The 19751-nt window shown below is 36.9% G+C and overlaps 1 protein-coding gene and 1 non-coding gene across 4 annotated transcripts in view; both read right to left on the bottom strand.

Annotated features, from left to right (window-relative positions):
- The window catches only part of CCAR1 (cell division cycle and apoptosis regulator 1), a 29246-nt gene that overhangs the window by 5578 nt on the left and 3917 nt on the right, over positions 1 to 19751 (bottom strand). For 2 of the 3 annotated variants that reach the window (XM_087702274.1, XM_087702276.1), the window contains exons 3-19: positions 16364 to 16533; positions 15614 to 15658; positions 14452 to 14484; positions 13174 to 13367; positions 12531 to 12645; positions 12201 to 12387; positions 11083 to 11212; positions 10715 to 10876; positions 10103 to 10328; positions 9324 to 9437; positions 8464 to 8630; positions 7565 to 7775; positions 6672 to 6755; positions 5966 to 6151; positions 4191 to 4382; positions 2994 to 3227; positions 2141 to 2252 (exon numbers count right to left, since the gene is read on the bottom strand). In XM_087702274.1, coding sequence (XP_087558400.1) covers positions 2141 to 2252; positions 2994 to 3227; positions 4191 to 4382; positions 5966 to 6151; positions 6672 to 6755; positions 7565 to 7775; positions 8464 to 8630; positions 9324 to 9437; positions 10103 to 10328; positions 10715 to 10876; positions 11083 to 11212; positions 12201 to 12387; positions 12531 to 12645; positions 13174 to 13367; positions 14452 to 14484; positions 15614 to 15658; positions 16364 to 16533 — 2562 coding nt within the window. The remainder of the gene's footprint in view (positions 1 to 2140; positions 2253 to 2993; positions 3228 to 4190; positions 4383 to 5965; positions 6152 to 6671; positions 6756 to 7564; positions 7776 to 8463; positions 8631 to 9323; positions 9438 to 10102; positions 10329 to 10714; positions 10877 to 11082; positions 11213 to 12200; positions 12388 to 12530; positions 12646 to 13173; positions 13368 to 14451; positions 14485 to 15613; positions 15659 to 16363; positions 16534 to 19751) is intronic. The other variant, XM_087702275.1, reaches the window with a different exon arrangement.
- Positions 8882 to 8944, bottom strand: LOC148042542 (small nucleolar RNA SNORD98). The gene has a single exon (XR_015695192.1). It is a non-coding gene; the product is annotated as a small nucleolar RNA SNORD98 (small nucleolar RNA).

Below are 19751 nucleotides of genomic sequence, written 5' to 3'. Positions count from 1 at the left end.
AGTTTTTTGCATTCTCAAAACATCTTATGCTATCAAAATATATACTGTTATTTCTTAATATTTGTTTATTGAACAAATAACATCAGAACTAAAAGATACAAAAGGAAAACATGAAAAACCCTTGGATCTGTGATGTTTAAATATGTGGAAATTTACTTTGTTTAAAAAAATAATACAGTAACAAAGGGCTTAGCATAACCCAACGATTAAGGTTTGATTTCAAAATTGATTGTTGTCATAATTTCTTGCATATATTAATTAAATACTTCTTGTTATTAAAGTTGACTACATAACTGTTGTTTGGGGTAGAAATAATGAATAAGGAAATTTATAATGTTTCTATCCTTCTTTAAGTATATAAACTGATATACAGTCATGTGAAAAAGAAAGCACAGCCTCGAGTTCTATGGTTTTATGTATCAGGACATAGTAAAAATCATCTGGTCTTTTAGTAGTTCTTAAAAGTAGGTAAATATACAACTTCAAATGAACAACAATATGTGACATATTACACCATGCCATAATTATTATTATAAAAAGAAACCCAAAATGGAGAAGCCAACAATGACCTTAGAGAAGTAATTGTTGCTGCCCATCAGTCTGGAAAGGGTTATAAGACCATTTGCAAAAAATTTAAAGTCCATCATTTTACACTGAGGAAGATTATTCACAAGTGGAAAACATTCAAGACAGTTGCCAATCTTTCCAGGAGTGGATGTCCCAGGAAATTAACCCCAAGGTCAGATGGTGCAAAGTTCAGAAAATCGAAGAATTACATTTCAGGCTCCATAGGCCTCAGTATGTTAAATGTTAACAGTATATGATAGTGCAACTACAAAAGGACTGAAACATCTCATACCAACTGTCAAGCATGGTGGTGAAGGGATGATGATTTGGACTTGTTTTGCAGCCATGGAGCCGCCCTGGATACAGTGAAGGACCGGCTTGCAGTTCCTGTGCCAGTGAAAACGGAACTCAGGAAGGCAGCTTATGCTGGCAGAGGGCTCCAGAAGGCCATTGTGGCCAAATATGGGGCCTTGATGAATGACATGGAGCTGGGGAGGGGGGGGGGGTTGGCCACCCCGAGGTCAAACACAACCCTGATGAGGCCCTCAATGAAATCAAGTTTGACACTCCTACTTTACAGACACAGGCTGTGGAAGAGCTGAAGAAGCTTCTTGGATGAGAAGCGAAATGTCTTCAAAGAAAAACCAGAAAGTCCAGTTGCCTCTTGAAAAAGCACCTTTGGGACAACCATGACCTGGATAATTGAGAATCTCAATAGACAAAAGAATCAAGATGTTGTAATGGTCCAGTCAAAATCCAGATTTCAACCCAATTGAAATGCTATGATGGGGCCTCAGGGGAGCTATGCATAAATTCATTCCCATAAACCTCGATGAACTGAAGCAATGTTGTAAAGAAGAGTGGGCCAAAATTCCTCCACAATGATGTGAGAGACTGATACAAAACAATTACTTCACGTTATTGCTGCTAAAGGTGTTCTACAAGCTATTGAATCATAAAATGTACTTAGTTTTTCACACATGGCTTCACAATTTTGTCTTTTTTGGGGTAAAATAAATGATGACATAGTGTAATATGTTCTGTGGTGCTGTTCTTCTAAGGTTGTATTTATTTACTTTCAAGAACTGCTAAGGACCAGGTGATTTTTTACTATGTCCTGATGCATAAAACTATAAAATTCAAAGAGGGTGCATTTTCTTTTTCACATGACTGTACATAATAATTCCTTTTTGCTCTTTATTTTTGGTTTGCTTCTTTGTACATTGTTAAGTATTTCCAAAGATACATATTTCTCAACTGGATAAGGACTTTTCCCTTACAAAAGGAAAAAAAGAAGTTCTGCTAACACCATTTGCAAAAACAAAAATAAAATACCGGTAGTTCTTTTTTATTGTTTTATTAAGCAAGGTGAGGGTTATTACTTTTTATTGTTTTTATATGAGATTTTTTATGTTTGTAAGTTGCCCAGAGGCACTGAGAATTGGGCAGCCATATAAATTTTCTTAAATAAATAAATAGAATGCTAACTTTTTTCCACATACTGCATGCAACTATATCACAAAATTGGAAATTCTACTTCCTTTTATCTTAAAAAAAAATATCTTCAACATACCATCATCTTCATCTTCTGCATCTTCAGCTTCCATTGGATCATATTCTTCCTGGTTATTGTCATCTTCTATTTCATCATCGTCCTTAGAATCATCCTTCCTTTTATCTTCCCTCTGTAAATAACCACAAAACATTAATACAATACTTGATTGGACAAAACTATTTTAAACCTCCATGGAACCAGTTAATAGCATGCAAATAAGGTTCTAAAACTGTCAAGATCTTGGCAAACAAGCAACAATTGCATTTCCTTATATACCACTAGGGACGCCGTGGCTCAGTGCCTAGGACACTGAGCTTGTTGATCAGAAAGGTCGGCAGTTCGGCGGTTGGAATTCCTAGTGCCGTGTAGCACAGTGAGCTCCTGTTACCTGTCCCAGCTTCTGCCAACCTAGTAGTTCGAAAGTATGTAAAAATGCAAGTAGAAAAATAGGAACCACCTTTGGTGGGAAGGTATCATTGTTCTGTGCACCTTCAGCGTTTAGTCATACTGGCCACACATGACCACGGAGACGTTTTTGGACAGCGCTGGCTCTTCGGCTTTGAAATGGAGATGAGCACCTCTCCCTAGAGTCAGGAACGACTAGCACATATGTGCGAGCAGAACCTTTACCTTTATATACCAATTTTTAAACTTAACACTGAAAAGAAAAAGAAATTCACTTGGGAATTCCTACCAAACAAAATCTAAAAATACTTACTGTCAATATCAGCTTAAGTTGGTTTTGTTAACATGTATATATATGAAATGACTAGCACATATGTGCGAGGGGAAGCTTTACCTTTAAATTATATGAAAAAAAAGTAAACACATACAAAAGAGGCAAATTGTTTCCCAGAAAAATGACACCAACCTTTCTGTCATCTCTATCATCTTTTTTATCTTTATCATCTCCAGATTTTCTTCTTTTGGGCTTAGGGTCATCATTTTCATCATCTCTTTCTTCCCTTTTCTCTTTTTTCTCATCTTTCTTGTTCTTTTTGTCTTTTTTATCTTCCTTATCCGGAAGAGACAACAATGCTTTGTAGATTCGTACACCAAAATCCCTCTGAAGCATTTCATTGAAAAGTTCTGCAAACAATGAAACCTGAAGGAAGAATATTGAAAGAACCAGTCATTACTTTTATATAACTATATAAAATATTATAGGTATATTATATTCTTAACGGCTGTACTTTTAACAAGCTACGATGGCTTCAGAAAAAGTGATTTATGACCAGTCATGTCTGGTCATGTGATAACAATTCAGATGCTTGGCAACTGGCACGTCATTGTGATTTGTGACTTTTCCAACTGACTTCTGACAAGACGAGAAGGGAAGACGAGTTTGCTTAATGACAGCTTGATTCACTTAACCACCACACAATTGTTATGCACCTAATGACTGCAGTAAAATTCATTGTAAAATCAGGTGTAGTCACATGACTTGCTTAATGATTGATTGCTTAGTGACCAACATTTCCAGTCCCAATTGTGGTCATAGGGTGTAGACAACCTGTACCACTTATTACCATACTTGTATAAAAAAAACAGAACAATCAAAATTATAAATATTGAACCACAGTTGTAACAAAATCTGAACTTCCTAGTAGAATCCTCCCCCCCCCCCCCCGATCTAAATCTGGCATCAGGCACTCATCAAAAAGCAAAGCTGTAGAATAAAATTAAAACTCAAAATAAAAGAGTCCACCTTTAGATTAAAAAAGAAACATTCATCTAATTCAGGGGTCAGCAACCTGCGGCTCTGGAGCCGCATGTGGCTCTTTCATCCCTCTGTTGTGGCTCCCTGCTGCCAGTCGGCGCAACAATTGATAGGGCTTTCAGTTAGGACAGGTAGAGAAAAAAGGATGCCGCGCTAGGAGGAGACTCTATGGTGGAGGAAGTGGACTTCCGGTCGGCTCCAGAATTGAATTGGGGTGGTAGTGGTGGTCCATTTAGGACCTTTGTGGCTCTGAGTGTTTAAGGTTGTTGATTCCTGATCTAATGTAATGGGAGCAGATGGAACTCAAACATCTGAATTCCTGAAATACCAAAATGAGGAAAGAGTTACCTCAAAAGAATGTTCTTTGTTATCTTCCAGTCTGTAATCCAGAAGAACACTAAGGGACATAATACTGCAGTCAAACTTCCCACTTTTGGCTGCCCAATTAGGATGCACAATGATTGCAGGTTCATCAGGCAAAACGTATCTTCTCTCTCGACGCTGACGTTCCACTTCTTCTAACCGTTTTCTCTCTTCTTCCTAAAGAATGGAGAAAACAATTTGAATGGAAATGTTTCATGTCCTATGACCTCAACATGGGGGAAAAAAAGAGAGAATGTTTTGGCCCACCACCTTACTGAGAAGGGAACATCCAAGCAGGGCATTCTCTGTGGATAGCCAATGCAATGTAAGCAATAACATCTGTAAATTCAGATCTTTATTTAGCCATAAAGCATCTGGACATTAAAATAGGATCTTATTTTTTTTGCCCCCTCCCCCCGAAATAAACGCTTGGCCTTATTTGGTGCAGCAGGTGACGAGCGTAGTCACCTCATGGCTGCTGTTGTGTTGTGCATTGCTGGGCCTGCCACTCTTTTTGCGGAAGGCATTAGCATGACAGGAGGAGTATGGTAACTAGGGTTGCGGGAGCAGCTGTTAGGTAAGGGCGTGTTGGGTGCATGGGGCATGTTCCCCCCCCCCCGCCTCTCCCCTTGTGTTGTTTGCGCAGCTACCAACCAGAAGAAATGGCGGGGACCGACTGTGCATGTGTTTAAATATTTTTGGGGAGGGCTTATTTTCGGAGGAGGGCTTCTTTTAGCGTATGCGTTCAAAAGCCCGATTGGGCTTATTATTCTGGAAGGTCTTATTTGGGGGGAAACAGGGTAGGAGACATCATACCTGGCTCCTCCAGAGGACATGCCTCTGGACATCCCTCTGGAAAAGAGTTTTAGGCTCCTGTCTTTGAGAGCAATTGGAGGGAAAGTGGACCCAGAGTCAGGCCTTCTCTGGGATGAACCTGAGGCTATGAGATTCTGTCCCTCTGGAGATGCATTTGGTGCCCTGCTTAATGGCTTTTCCAGAGGCTGTCAGGATGGTTTGGAATGAGTGAGCTTTTAGGAAAGGTTTGATAGTTGATTTGCAGGTTTTTAACTTTTGTTTTGATTTTATGGCAAATTTGGGCGATCAGTCTGGCATATTTTTTAGAATGTTGCATGTTTGCTTATTGGAATTTACTGAGATTATTCCTAGACAGCATAAACTATTTGGATTAACATTTTAACATATGGTATATTATGTTAAAAAGTATGATTAGTATAGACGTAGCATTAACACCTAAGACTTATATACCGTTTCATAGTGCTTTACAGCAGTCTCTTAAGTGGTTTAGAGTCTGCATATTATTTCCTACAATCTGGGTCCTCATTTTACCAACCTCAGAAGGATGAATGGCTGAGTCTTGAGTGGTCAGAATCAAACGCTGGACAGTGGGCAGAGTCAGCCGGTAGTAGTGCATTCTAACCACTGCGCCACTATGCAGGGATTTATATTTACATTATAAATGTAAATATAATTGACTTAATTCCTTTTTATGGTTTCGTCGTCCTTGTTGAAGATATACAAATATTTACATGGAAACAAATGGATTTCTTTCCTGTAGTTTTATCAACAGGAACCAATTATGAGAGAGGGAATCCAGACTACAATTAAGTCCAGGTTCTTGTGATTTTTAAAGACTGATTCTGATAACCTTGTCCTTCTCTCACATACTTAACCATTGAAAACTTAATTTTGAATTAACTCATAATGGATCGGCACATAAACATTGATTTGCAGTTGTCCACCTCTTTGTCATCTTCAGACTTCCTTTCTTCTTCTTCCTCATCCTCCTTTTCAGATTTCTCCAATTCTTTCTGTTCCTCTTTTTGCTCCTCCACTTTTAGTTGTTTTGTTAGCCGGGCTATTAGCTGGGATTTCAGACCCTTCGAGCTAAGAGTCCGACTTTCTAATTCCTTGCGTAGGTCATTCACCTAATTAATATAAATACATAAATCAGATATGTACTGTTTATACAATCAATTACCTTGAGGAACATATCCTCATCCATTCTAAAACATGAAACTTTAGCAAAAAAAAAAAAAAAAATTAAGATAGCCCCTAAAAAAAGTGTATTTTCCAACATTTCAGAAAAATAAATAAAAACATCCTTCAATGTTTTAAAGAATTATGCTTTAAGCCAGGTCTTCCCAAGCTTAAGATGCGTGAACTCCAACTCCCAGAATTCCCCAGCCACCATTGTTGGCTGAGAATTCTAGGAGCTAAAGTCCACATGTCTTAAAAGTTAGCAAGTTGAGAAACCTTTCTTTAAGTTATATATATATATATTTGGGGAGGCATCCAATGATGACCCTGCCATGGTCAGAAGCAAAACTGAATAATCTTCCCCCTTCAACTCTTTCACTTCTAAGGATCTTCTGAGTTCAAGAGGGGTAAAAGGGAGGGGCATCTCATGGCTGTCTTAATACTGGATCTAAGCTTCACTGCATTTACCTTCATTGCTTTAGGATCAAGTTTGGACCAATGAGTAGGAGTAGATATTTCTTTAGCTTCCCCATCATCTTTTTCCTCTTCATCCTAAAAACCCAAAGAAAAACATTTTTCTTCAGGGAAGTATTAAAACAAAGTTCCGTCTTTTTAAAATTCTGCAGCTGATTTGGGCAAGATCACAAATGTTTCATCAGATAGTCTTCTCCTAAAGTGACCATTTCAACAAAGCCACATACCACATTCTGCTATTTTAATAATGATCACAGTGCCTCTCTCATCAGCCAATAAAGAGTCTCCTCTGTGAAACACAAAAGGGTGATAAAAAAACCAACAATCAACAAACATCAGGGATACACAGACATTTCTGGTCACCACTAACCACATAGCCTGTGATTTTCCCCAAATTTCAAACCACCCAAAATATTCTCATTTCGTTTAGACCTTTTACAGAAACCAAGATGCCAACAGCCATAAAAGGCTATGTAATTTCAACATTTTGCCTATTTCCAAGTTATATATAAATATATATATATATATCCCCTAACATTTTAGAGAAAACTCAAGGTTTTTTTCCTTTACATAATTCTTAACATTGAATCTCACTCAACAACTGGTCCCAGATCCAGCAACTAATTCTAAGATGACACAGATTTGTGAATTCAATGCAGAGTTTTAATTCCACCTGTTGTATCCGCACACACTCTAAGTTAATACACTAGCTGAAATTAAACCAAAAAAAAAAGGATTCTATCCTGCTGAAAGCTGGTTTACCAGTCATTGTTACCAGTTATGTTCCTTCTAGGTATGTTTGTGGTGTAGCATGTGATGTGCGTTTTGTGCCTGTGTTCCTGCGCCTGTGAGAAGCAGAAATAGAAAAAGGGATTAGCGTTCAGTGCCTGTTCTCCATCAGCCTCCTTGCGTTCACCCTGAAGCTTCTCGACCAGCTGCTGCTTGTATCCTCGGGAGAGGGTTTCCCACTCTGAGCGGGTGGGAAGGCAATGCCAAACATCCGGGAAAAATAAAACCACTGTCTCCACATGAGCTGGAACCGTACGCCCCTTGTGGGTCTCCTCAGGGCGATGGTAGCGAATCTCTGCAAAACGGTACCTGTTGCAAGGGAAGAAGCATGTTGGAAAAAAAATTCTAGAACACATTTTATAGAGCCTAGTTCACTGCAGCACATCAAGTAAAGAAACTTTGCTGCGACAACCTGAATTTTTTTCTAAAGAAAAAAAACCAAAAGCCATATATTCTCTTTGGAAAAACGTGAGGAATTTATTTTAAGACACCTGCTCAAGAATGTATATTAATTGCCAAAGGTAACGCATTGGCTACTCCGTATCAAAATGCGCAGCACTGGACTGAATTTAGGTTTAGTAGAATTATCTTTTAAATTTGGTGTAAAACTTGCAAAGCATAGAAAGATGATTTAACATCGAAGTAGAAAATCCAACAGGAGAAGATATGGCTACCCCAAACATCTATTTGTAACACAAGAATAATGAAATGAAGTTTCCTTGACGATCTCCTCCAGCTATGCGTGAAATGAAAAATATTTTAACATACAGGCATTGCAAAATTCACACAACAAATACATGATTTTAAAAGCTCATTTTTTTCAAACCTTTTGGCACCAAATCACATTTGCATTGTTAACTAGGACAGCAACTTGAGTAGTTTTACCTGGATAACTACTGGATCCTGATAAAGAAAGGAAGAGGCTGGCTTTGATAAAATCATTTCAATTTATGCATGCTTCAAGCTCTCCAGAATATTTCAAGAATACAGTACTTACCATTGTGTGCAAACACTTAAATCAATTCCTGTTAGGGCCCTGCAACACCGGATAGCAGTTTTAATCAGCACAGATGGGTCTTTCTCTGGGTCAGGTCCATCCAATGAAGGTGACCAATGTCCACCAATAGCCATGGCTTCATCTTTCCCCTTCATACCCACTAAAAACTAGACAAGAAAGTTACTTAATTAATATTTGGCTACAAGAAGAAAAAGAAAATCTCTAAACTGCGAAACAATAGCACTGAACTCCTAAATGAGGGTTGGTTGGCTTCTCAGCATAAGCAAGTCTGACTGGATTTGTGAGTCTTATAGCACAGCCCTATATGACAAATTCCATGTGAATATAATTTGGCTTTATTTTAGAGTTGATGAGTCTGTGACCTATAATAAAGAAGCAGCAGTCTTGCAAAAAACATGAGTTCAGCTTTTGTTTTCCACAATATATTTCAGCAATGGAATAGGTTTAAACATCATTACCCATTAATTTTGCAAGTTCCCTGTGTAGGTTCTGCCACTGGACAGACGCTGCATACAAAACAGATCGGAAATAGTCTAATAAAATAACTTTGTGAAAGCTAGGGCAGAATACAAGCTTGAAAATATGGTTTTACACAGCTAAAAATAAGCAGATGCTAACTTGACCAGCAAGCTGGACTTAAGACATAAGAAATGCAATCATTTTCAAATGCTCCCAGATAAGTCAACACAGAAATTCTATGTCCACGAGTGGAATTAAAACAGCTCATCCATCATATATTCAACATGATCGCCGGTAAGGAAGGATGGAAACTAAAGCCACACCCCCAACTTGGATAAGGATTTTGTAACAAAAACGTTTTTACTAGAATTTCTTTTAACCTTTATAAGTCTAGCGGGGTGTTGAAAACCATCCCGGACTTCTTGTGAATCTTCAGCAAGGGCACATGATTTGTGATAAAGATCTTCCATGCTTGGACTAGCCATGAGCATCACCTGTTAGAACAGCAAGAGAAGCATCATGTGAAATAAGCCATGGTACAAAATGTAGTACAAAAGCTGACCCTCCAAAGATAGAGACGTTTGGGATGTGAAAGGGGGAGAGGGTCTGATTTTCTTTCTTTTTTTAATGCCAACCCATCATCAACAAATAGATGAAATCTGACACAAACCTGAGTGACCTATATGAACAAGTAAAAATTTACATACTGTATATATTTTAAAGGGGTCAATTTAAGAAACTCAACATAACTTAATGCTTCATTTTTGATTCAATGCTCTTTAGATATTCAAATTACAATCTTAAAAGCATTTATAATCTGCATATAAGTTTCAAAGGCCCACTAAGAGTCCATAGACAAATACAAACGCAACTGCGTATTCCTATCAATTTGAAAATGAAACGTTAAGTGCTCGGGACAAAGTGATTTGACCACGGCATTCCTGTTTTCTAATGAATTATGTGATGTCCAAACAATTCTTTTTATAATCATCATGATAACAGTTACTCTTTATTTCAAGGACAGACAGGTAAAAAGACTGAATCCATACCCACTCTAGTTCCTGAACCCCCTATTAAAAATAAAAAACAGAGAGTATGACAGAACTAAAATCTCCCTGGATTTGTAAAGAAGATGTGGCACTTGGGATGCCACACACACCTTTGCACTGTAAAGATGATCAGCATCTGCTGGGTCCAGAACAGCGGTGTTCTTATCCAGGGGGTCGACTTCCCTTTGCATTACATAGAAATTGCAGTAGTTTCCCAGCTGAAATGGTCTTGGCATAGGAAAGGCATCTACCCAAGTAAACTGGGCATCAAAGAAGTCACTTGGAATATATAAGTTCTGGTATCGTCGCCTCAGTTCCATCATATCACAACTAAGGCTTTAAATGATAAGGACATTTATTTTACAAATGTAAAGACATATCCAAGCATATTAAAAAGTTCAGTCTCACCAAAAATAGAGCTGAGCATAAACAGTCAGTTTGGTTTTTGACTTTTCGCTTTGGATTTAAAGAAAATTGTAATTTTTAAGGCATTTTGACAGACCACACTCAGAATAGCAGCCTTTTATTATTATTTGTGTAGTCTTCATTAGCTTGGACAGCTGGCTAGAATTCTAGGAGCTGTCAATAGAAATGCAAGTTTGGAAAGGATGCTTTTTTTTAGATTACAATGAATAAAAATGAAGATTCTTAGCCTCACCCATTCCATACTTCAGTCTCTTTCCATAAATAAAAGTAAAAATGAGATGCATTAAGCAACGTACCAATCTAATGAGAACTTGGAAAACTGCACTGTATAGCGAGGCACAACACGCCGGGGTCTTCGAGGGGATCTTTCTCTCTCTCTTCGAGGGGATCTCTCTCGGGAACGTTTTCTCTGGGGTGATCTTTCTCGCGACCTGCGCCTCTCACGCTCTCTCTCACGACTTAAAACAAACATGAAATACATTTTTTTAAAAAAATGTAGCATTAGGAATGTGGCATTAGGAATGCCCCAAACAAAGTCTATCATTGCAGCAACAGTGAAATTTAAATAATATTCCTATAAATTTCCTTTTATCAAAATATTGCTTTTATCTCATCTTTAAATAGTTATCCATGAAAGAAAATTAACAGGAATTTTATAACCCACCTTCTGTCATCTTTTCTGTTAGCCATGGGGTCTCCTCTGTCATTCCGGCCTGAAAATCTAGGCGGTGGATCTAATCTTCGGGCTGGCTGAGGCTGTGAAACTATTCGAACAGGAGGCTGTAGCAAACCAGCTTTTGGGTAGGGGGGCAGGGAGGGGGAGGAAACAACAAGTTTTTAAAAAACTTTTTCATAATAGTGTATTAATAAAATAAAGCTGTTGGATTACTTTCTGTATTTTCAAGGTGGGAAGGTACCGAAATACCTAATCACAAATCAAAGCCTTCATTAAGGCAGATTTAAAAAACCAGGGATGAAGCTGGTTTATTATGGATACACTAACATACCTGTCTTATGGCTTGTAATTTGCTGCAGATGCCAACAGTAGGATCCAGTATAGCTAACATAATCATAGCACTTACACAAGGGGTGTCAAACTGAAGGTACTTAGATCTGGCCCGTGGAGCTGCCCTAGAAACAGTGAAGGACCACCCCATGGTTCTTCTGCCAGCGAAAACGGGCTCCCAAGCTCCGTTTTGGCTGCCATGGCCTCCTGCAACCCTCTGCCAGTGAAAATAGAGCTCAGGAGTCTGTTTTCGCTGGCCGAGCAGATGGGCAACCACAGGCACCCCCACAGCAGTGATGTCAAGATGGCCGCGCTTACCCTGGCCACCCCCAAGATCAAGCCCAACACTGATGAGGCCCTCAATGAAATAAGAGTTTGACACCCCTGACTTAGACTTATATACTGCTTCATAGTGCTTTTACAGCCCTCTCTAAACTATTTACAGAGTCAGCATACTGACCCCAACAATATGGGCCCTCTCATATGGGGATTGTTTGGAATTTTGTACATCACCCATGAGTGTTATATTGAAAAATGCATATGAAGGGGATCAATTTGTTTTTCCTTTCTAGCTAACAACATTGGGAACTTTAGAATAAATTTCCGATCCCTTCCCAGTCAGGTGGCAGAACAGAACTTTATCTGTCCAAGCCACTGATGACAAAACAAACTGCAGATGATAATGTCTGGCCCATCTATGTTCCTGAGCAGCACATGAAAACATACTAACCAAAATCAAATTGACCAAAAGTCCCAAGTCATGCTCTAGGGAATACCTTTCTGTTGTGGCTGCTGTAATAATGGCTGGGGTTGCGCCTGAAGCAAAGGTGTTATAGAAGCGGCTGATATTTGTGCCTGCAAGAGAGGCTGGGGCTGTGCCTGGACACTGAACGCAGGCTGCTGTGCGATGGGCTGGAGCCCCGGTGGAGGAGTCTTGAGTAAAGGCTGGGTCTGAGTTTGGTTCTAGTAAGGGGGAAAAAAGAACATCATGTGGCTCAGCTTTACCTCAGAGGTGCCAATAACAGTAGATTGGAAAGTTGGTTTTGTCAAAAGGGCGGCTGTGTGAATTTGAAAAAAATGAATGAATGAGCAAGAGCTTAGCATACCTGGTTTGGTAGTGTTTGAATTCGCTGTGCGTTCCATTTGAAAGGCATATTAGGATTATACGTGGCTTCTACCAAAACACGGTCTCCGACTTGAGGAGTCTTCCCTTTAACAGCGCTGTAGAATTAAAGAAGGCCACGATATTAGCAATAGAATAGACATAGAATAGAATAGACATAGACTAGAATAGAGAACTAGAATGAATGGAATGGAATAAAATAGAACAGAATAGAATAGAATATAGAACTAGAATGTATTGGAATGGAGTGCAATAGAATATAATTCTTTATTGGCCGAGTGTGATCGGACAAGGATTTTGTCTTTGGTGCATATGCTCTCAGTGTATATAAAAGAAAAAAAATACATTCATCAAGAGTCATAAGATACAAAACTTATTGACAGTCATAGGTTAATGTCAGCACTCCCCCAGGTATATTTGCTGGGTGGAACAGGTTTCAGAAAAGCAGACATAGGACTAGTTGAGGATTTTAAAAACCCAACAAATACATTTTAAAAAAAATAACACTTCTGTCTGCAACCTTCTGTATGCATCTTCTTGGAAGCATCTGGGGCGCAGTTCATTACTAAAACACAATTCATTATTCATGCTGCCATCAATTATGTGCAAATGAGAGATTAACTCACCTGAGTTGGAAGAACACATCTTCATCCACAAAACCAAAAGTGTCATGGAGCTTGGTAACCACCCCAGTGAAGACTCGCTGTTTCTGGGGCTGGGTCTGCTGCTGACTTGACCGTGGTGCTGGATACGAAACAGTTATCTGTGCTGCTGGTTGAGGTGTAGAGAGGCTAAGGCTTGTTGGCAATGCCACAGCTGGCTGAATAAGAAAAAAATGAAGCGAGAAGCCGTATAAACATTCAGAGCTTCCTAAATGTTAGGCACTAACCAATATTCTGGTAATGAGTGGTACCAAGTGATGGGATAGCATCTGTCAGAAGCACAAAGGGGGCAAGATGAAAAAGGGTGTTTTCCCCCTTGTTCCTAACTGTAAATCCCAAAAATCTCAGGTAGGTCAACCAATGCACCAGAAACCCAGCCTGCACATAAGGCAGCCTTTTCCGCCAAATTAACACCAAAGATAGAGGGATGATTTTGAAGAAACAGCTGTCCAGTAAGCAGATCAGGTGTTTGACGCATACATTGATGCATCCATTAAATTTTGTAAGCAAATAAATATCATATATGAGATATTCACTGTGTGAATTTTGTCTTAGGACAAAAGGCAACCACTATCAATAATTAACTAATCATCTAATCATCTTTGTCATCTAAACATCTTCCATATAAAAGCATTTTGCCCTACTTACTATTTTATTTTGTTATTGCCAATTCAGCCATATAGTGTGTTGTAATTTTTACACTTATTCTAGTCGCCTAAATGCATTTTCACCCAGCTTTGTAAAGATGCACCTGCATTTTTTAACAGAGGCATGTTGTATATCAAAATAATTATTTTTACCATTAAGCATTCTGGTGTTTACAAAGTGAAAGCAATTTGCTCTGAAAAAAATACTTATTTCATTTTTAAATAACTTTAAACTATTTTCAAATGCTGATATTCTTGTTTGAAATTTAAAGCATGCATATTTGGAAATTAATTCCATTGGATTACAAATGTAAAACCACCAAATATATCTGATACTTTATTTTAAAATATGAACTACCCAACATAAAAGTACTAATTCTTCCAAGTAACAGTGTAATGGAAAAAAATAAGAGAAAGCATTATATACAAAATAAATATGGACTACAAATTTGATAAATAAATATTACCCTAGAAAATATATCCAAGGGTTTAATCAAAATATTAAATATATAAACTGCATGGCAAAATCTGTCATACTTACACATATATTCATATTAGGTTTTATAACAAGAAAATTTTTAAAAAGCTAACTAACCTGAGTTAAAAGTGTTTGCTGAGGCTGCTGCAACTTAAAAAATAAACAAGATAATTAGTTTTTATACTGCACACTTTGATTTCACCTGTATTTACATACATAAAATATTGCAAAATATTACATTGCTTATGCCTGCTTTCTACCATTGCACAGCAAACAGGTTACAATTTCCATGAAAACATGTACAACATATTTTAAATACTAAACTATTATGTAACTTTCAACATTTCCCATTTCATGCTGAATTGTTTTACCTCATCAAAGAGAAAACCAGATACAAAGGAATCTGGAAAAATGTTTCCTTTGTTGTGTTATTTAATACATGCTGGTTTGCCTATAAAACTAACTGTATATGCACCCAGACTGTAATATTAACATAAATAAAGCTAATCATTTTTTATTTTTTATAAAAAAAGATATTCCAACTATCCAAACAGAAATATTTTCCAAATCACTATAATATTTTTCTACATTCAATGTAAGCTAAATATATCTATTTTGCGCATTTATTATTAAATAATATATAAAAAGTGACTAAATCCATGACAAATAATGCTTATTGATACAGCAAGCAATATATTAACAAGTCTTTCGTGGGTTTAAAGACATACAGGCAGTCCTCAACTTACGACAATTGAGCCCAAAAATTTTGTTGCAAAGTAAAACATTTGTTAAATGAATTTTCCTCCTTTTTGACTTTTCTTGCCACAGTTAAGTGAATCACTACAGTTGTTAAATTAGTACCACGGCTGTTAAGTGAATATGGTTTGCCCATTGACTTTGCTTGTCAGGTCGCAAAATGTAGTGACCCAGGACACTACAATGTCGTAAATATGAGTCAGTTGCCAAGCATCTGAATTTTGATCACATGACCATAGGGATGCTGCAACAGCCATAAGTGTGAAAAGAGGTCATAAGCCACTTTTTTCAGTGTCATTGTATCCCTGAATGATCATTAAATGAACTGTTGTAAGTTGAGGACTACCTATATTTAACTTAAAAAGTCTCCTTTGGGTCACACTGAACTCCTGTAACTTGTCAGTGTAGTTTTTTGGCACCAATACAAAATGCTTTAAAATATACTTTGTGGCCTTTTGCCCAGTGCTTTAAAACAAAAGTCAAATTCAGATACAACAAAACAACCATAAAGAGTTACACCAACCTGCTGTTGTACACTATAGAGGGTCTGCTGAGGTTGTGAATATTGCTGAAAAACATACAAACTGGGAATAACATATATATATATATATATATATATATATATATATATATATATATATATATATATATATATATATATATATATATATATATATATATATATATATATATATATAAGATAATTACATGTAAAATAAAATTAAGCTATTGCACTGTTAGCAAAACTTTGATAATATTTTCAAAGTACATAGAACAAAGTACATAGTACATAGAACTGAACTGACATACAGAAAGTATTTTTTTTCTCAAAAATCATTCTAGAGACTATAACATGAATGGATGTGTCATATGTGGAATTCAATTTAATAAAGCGAATAGCAGTTGCCTAAAAGCATGAATGTTAATTTAACAGTCCCTCTTATTCTGTTTTCATTTACATCAGTTATTTTGGAAGAAGGAAGTCATATCCTTGAATATTTTTGTTTAAAGCTTGTGTATGGCTCTTGGTTTCCAAACTCACATGAAATCAAGTTTTAGGCTCAAACTACTTCTGGCTCAAAATAGGGATAAAACTTGCAGAGCCCTATTAAGTAGCAATGTGTAATATATTCCCCCAAAAGTACAGAGGATCTCTATCGTACATGTACAGACTTAAAATGCAGTACTTCCCCAAAATAAAAACCATCCAACTTTGCAGTTTATTCTTTGACGTTATCACTGGCTACATTGGGTAAAAGGCTGTTTCTTTTACCTGCTGTAATGCGGCAGCTGCGGCTGCAGCTTGCTGTTGCAAAGCAGCTGTTTGAGTGAGCTGATAGTTTGTTGGAGTCTGAGTACTGAGTCCTGCCGCCAATGCAGTTTGCTGGGTATATATTGTAGGAGATGCTCCGAGTAATGAAGGCTGTTGTACACCCAAAGCAGCTGAAAGGAGAGAGCTGAGCATTAGGAAATCTTAATTTTAACTAATGGGATTTCAAGTCCAATCCAGCACTATAGATTTTAATAGCATCAAGATTTTGTAGAACCACTGATTGCATTTTGAAAGGTGCAACTTTAGTTTTAAATTGAAACAAAAATATTTCCTTGTGTAATAGACAGTGGTGAATGTACAATGCTGGCAAAATATGTATTTACTTAAACATACAATGCAAATGTAATTTATTAGGCCTCTTTTTACATTAGAATTAATGAGTGCTCTATATAAATTCAGGTGATTGCATAGAATTCAATTCTTCTTACAATGTGCCCAGTAAAGTACAGTATCTTGATTTAGAAGAAAGGTCTTATTTCAACACATCACTTGCTTTCTGATGGAAATGCTATTACAGAAGGCCAAATAGCTTTGCCATCTTAGTTTAGGACAGGGTTTGACATTTTAAGTGAGCGTCAGAGCAGAGAAAATTGCTCCAAAGTAATTAAATAGGATTTCTGAAATTAGTTCCATCTTTGATCATCTTTTTTATTCATCTACAACTTCATGTTAATGTGTTAATCTGTTTTTGCTCATCTGCATAAAATGACAGATCTTCACAATAATTCACAATATTCCAAAGTATTCTTTAAGAAAACACCGTAATACTGTACTTATATTCACGTATGTCTGAAATGATTCCAGAGACATTCTCATACATTGTATATATTTCTCCTTCACACTATTTATCTCTGCTGAAACATTAATCAATTAAGATGAAATAACTGTAGGCCTTAAGAAATAAAATACATCGTAAAAAACGCCAATCAACGTCATTGGCGCACAAGTATTATGGTCTGTAAACAATGGTTTATATTCACCATGATCTGAACCATAAGAACATAATTAAACCTGCTGGATCAGACCAAGGCTTACATCATCCCCAAATTCTGTTTCTAACAGGGGCCAAAACTATACAACAGGTGTTTGTAAGCAGGAAATGACATACGCTTGTCTTGCTGATATATTCCTACAACTATAAGTAGTCCTCATTTAGTAACCACAATTTTGTTGCTAAGTGAAACAGTTGCCAAGAAAAACCACAACTGTGCTTACACTCTGAGTTCAGCTTTCCCTTGCTTTACCAACCTACAAAACTTGCAAATGATCACAGTTACTTTTTCATCACTGTTGCAATGGTGAAAGGTCACTAAATAAGGCAGTTGCTAAATGAGGCTGCTTGCAGTATTTGGAGGCATGCTGATTGAAATACAGAAATAACGGTCTTCTAAACTAAAAATTTATAAAATGCAAAAAAGTTAACTAAATTCAAAAATCCCCAAAACAAAAAGAACATACAAAATTATAAAAGAAGAAATAAAACAAAAGCTAAAAAACACAGTTTGTATGTATATATATATTCAAAGACATACATACACAAAGTTGACAGTAAACATTTCAATGGATGGAAGCCATAATTTATCACAGTTGTCCATAACTAATCTTATCTTGATGAATTCAGAAAACTGCTGATTATTTGGAGCCATAAGTTTATCTTTCCAATGATGAGCAATAAGTATTTTAGCTGTAAGATGAGCTTCAAAAGAATATAAATAGCTGAAAATATTGAACTTATGTTATTGAAAATAATGCATGTAATAACTTCCTTCCCAAATGTAACACTGTTGAAACATAGTTAAATGAATCGTTAATTTCACTGCACCTCTAATAACAATTTATTCAGATTTCTTTCTATAGAAATGCAATAAAGTCCTGAAATATTATTTTTGTTACCACTACATTAGTGTCAGGAGACCAAAGTCTTTCCAGTTTAAAAGGATTGAACAGCGACGTCACTGTTGCCAGTGAAGGGGGGGGGGACACCCAGTAAGGGGCTCCTTTCATGTCCCCATTAAGTTGCCCGCCAATGTGGTACCCATCTATCTACTCATGGTCACTCACTTTGAAATGTTGGGTTGACAGGAGCTAGAAGCATGTAATGGGAGCTAACCAGTCCTGCAGCAGCAACTGGGTCTCGAAGACAAACCTGCTGATTGTCAGCGCAATCTCCTAACCTCGTGACCCACTAAACTCCTCTCCCCCACAGTCCTCTTTATTTCTTGTTGAAAAATATGTAATCTAAAATTTATTGGTATTTTTTGAATTAGTTAAATAAAACTTGGAAATGTAAACCTTTTTTTGCATGTATGAAATGGTACACACACACACAAACAAAAATAAAGATAAGGAAATAAATGAATAACTCTTGATAGATTAGGTCGCACTGCTTTTATTAAACCCATATTTAATGGTATTCATGCTTGTGCAAATCATTACATGTTATGTTAATAAATTCCCAATTATTTAAAACACTACATAAAGCTTATTTAATCTAACTCCCTTTTTCACTGGATGACTCCAGTTTTAGTTTTTCCGAGGGGGCGAGAGTACTCTGTTCGTTTTATTTATGCCATGATTGATTTTATACCTCTGATCATGTTTTACCTCATGATTTACCATTTTTCTAACTGGAAGGCTCAGGCCTCTTTCTCTTAGGAAAGGTGTTTGTGTCACTGATGGTGATGATTTTGTTTGCCTTCTGCACTTCTTCCAGCTCCATTATATTCATTTTAAAACATGAGAATCTGAATTGTGTACAGAATTCCAGATTTGGAATTCATAAAAATATTTCAGCATTGGTAATTTATTATTTTAAATCCCTTTCCAATTAATCCCTAAAATTTACATTTTTTTCACAGGTGTCAGACAAAAACATTCTATTTGAGGTATCTATATCAGCTAGATATTTTTCCAGCTTAGTTTTAGATAACTCAGACCCTATCAGAAGTTAGGGGAAAAAAACTTCAAGGTAACTTAACATTTGCTTAAGTTGAACAATCTACCATCTGGTTAGCTATTCACCTACCTAACGCTTTTAGAGCTCTGCACATTTCCTTGACCTTCATTAGCCCAAATGATTTAATTAATCCTACAAACTCAGTTGCCTAATGCTTAATATAAATTAAGATCCTTTATGAATAAATTAAAGAGCCAACAGAGTTGTTTCAAGAGATTCCATTTCTTATCCCCTCTACTGAGACAACCTATATTTGCTTTCAGTTTTTAACTGAACAGCAATTCATAAAGAAGCAGTTATCTGATAATTGGTAGGTTTACTCAGGAAAAATCCTTTGTCACTGACACTGATCTGACAGGCAAGTTACATATT

Source organism: Thamnophis sirtalis, unplaced genomic scaffold (genome assembly GCF_051295495.1).
Source record: "Thamnophis sirtalis isolate CommonGarterSnake01/CBP01778 unplaced genomic scaffold, rThaSir2_p1.2 scaffold_15, whole genome shotgun sequence".
NCBI lineage: Eukaryota > Metazoa > Chordata > Lepidosauria > Squamata > Natricidae > Thamnophis > Thamnophis sirtalis.
Note: the sequence above shows the minus strand (reverse complement) of the source record. Positions and strands in the feature narration are given on the sequence as shown.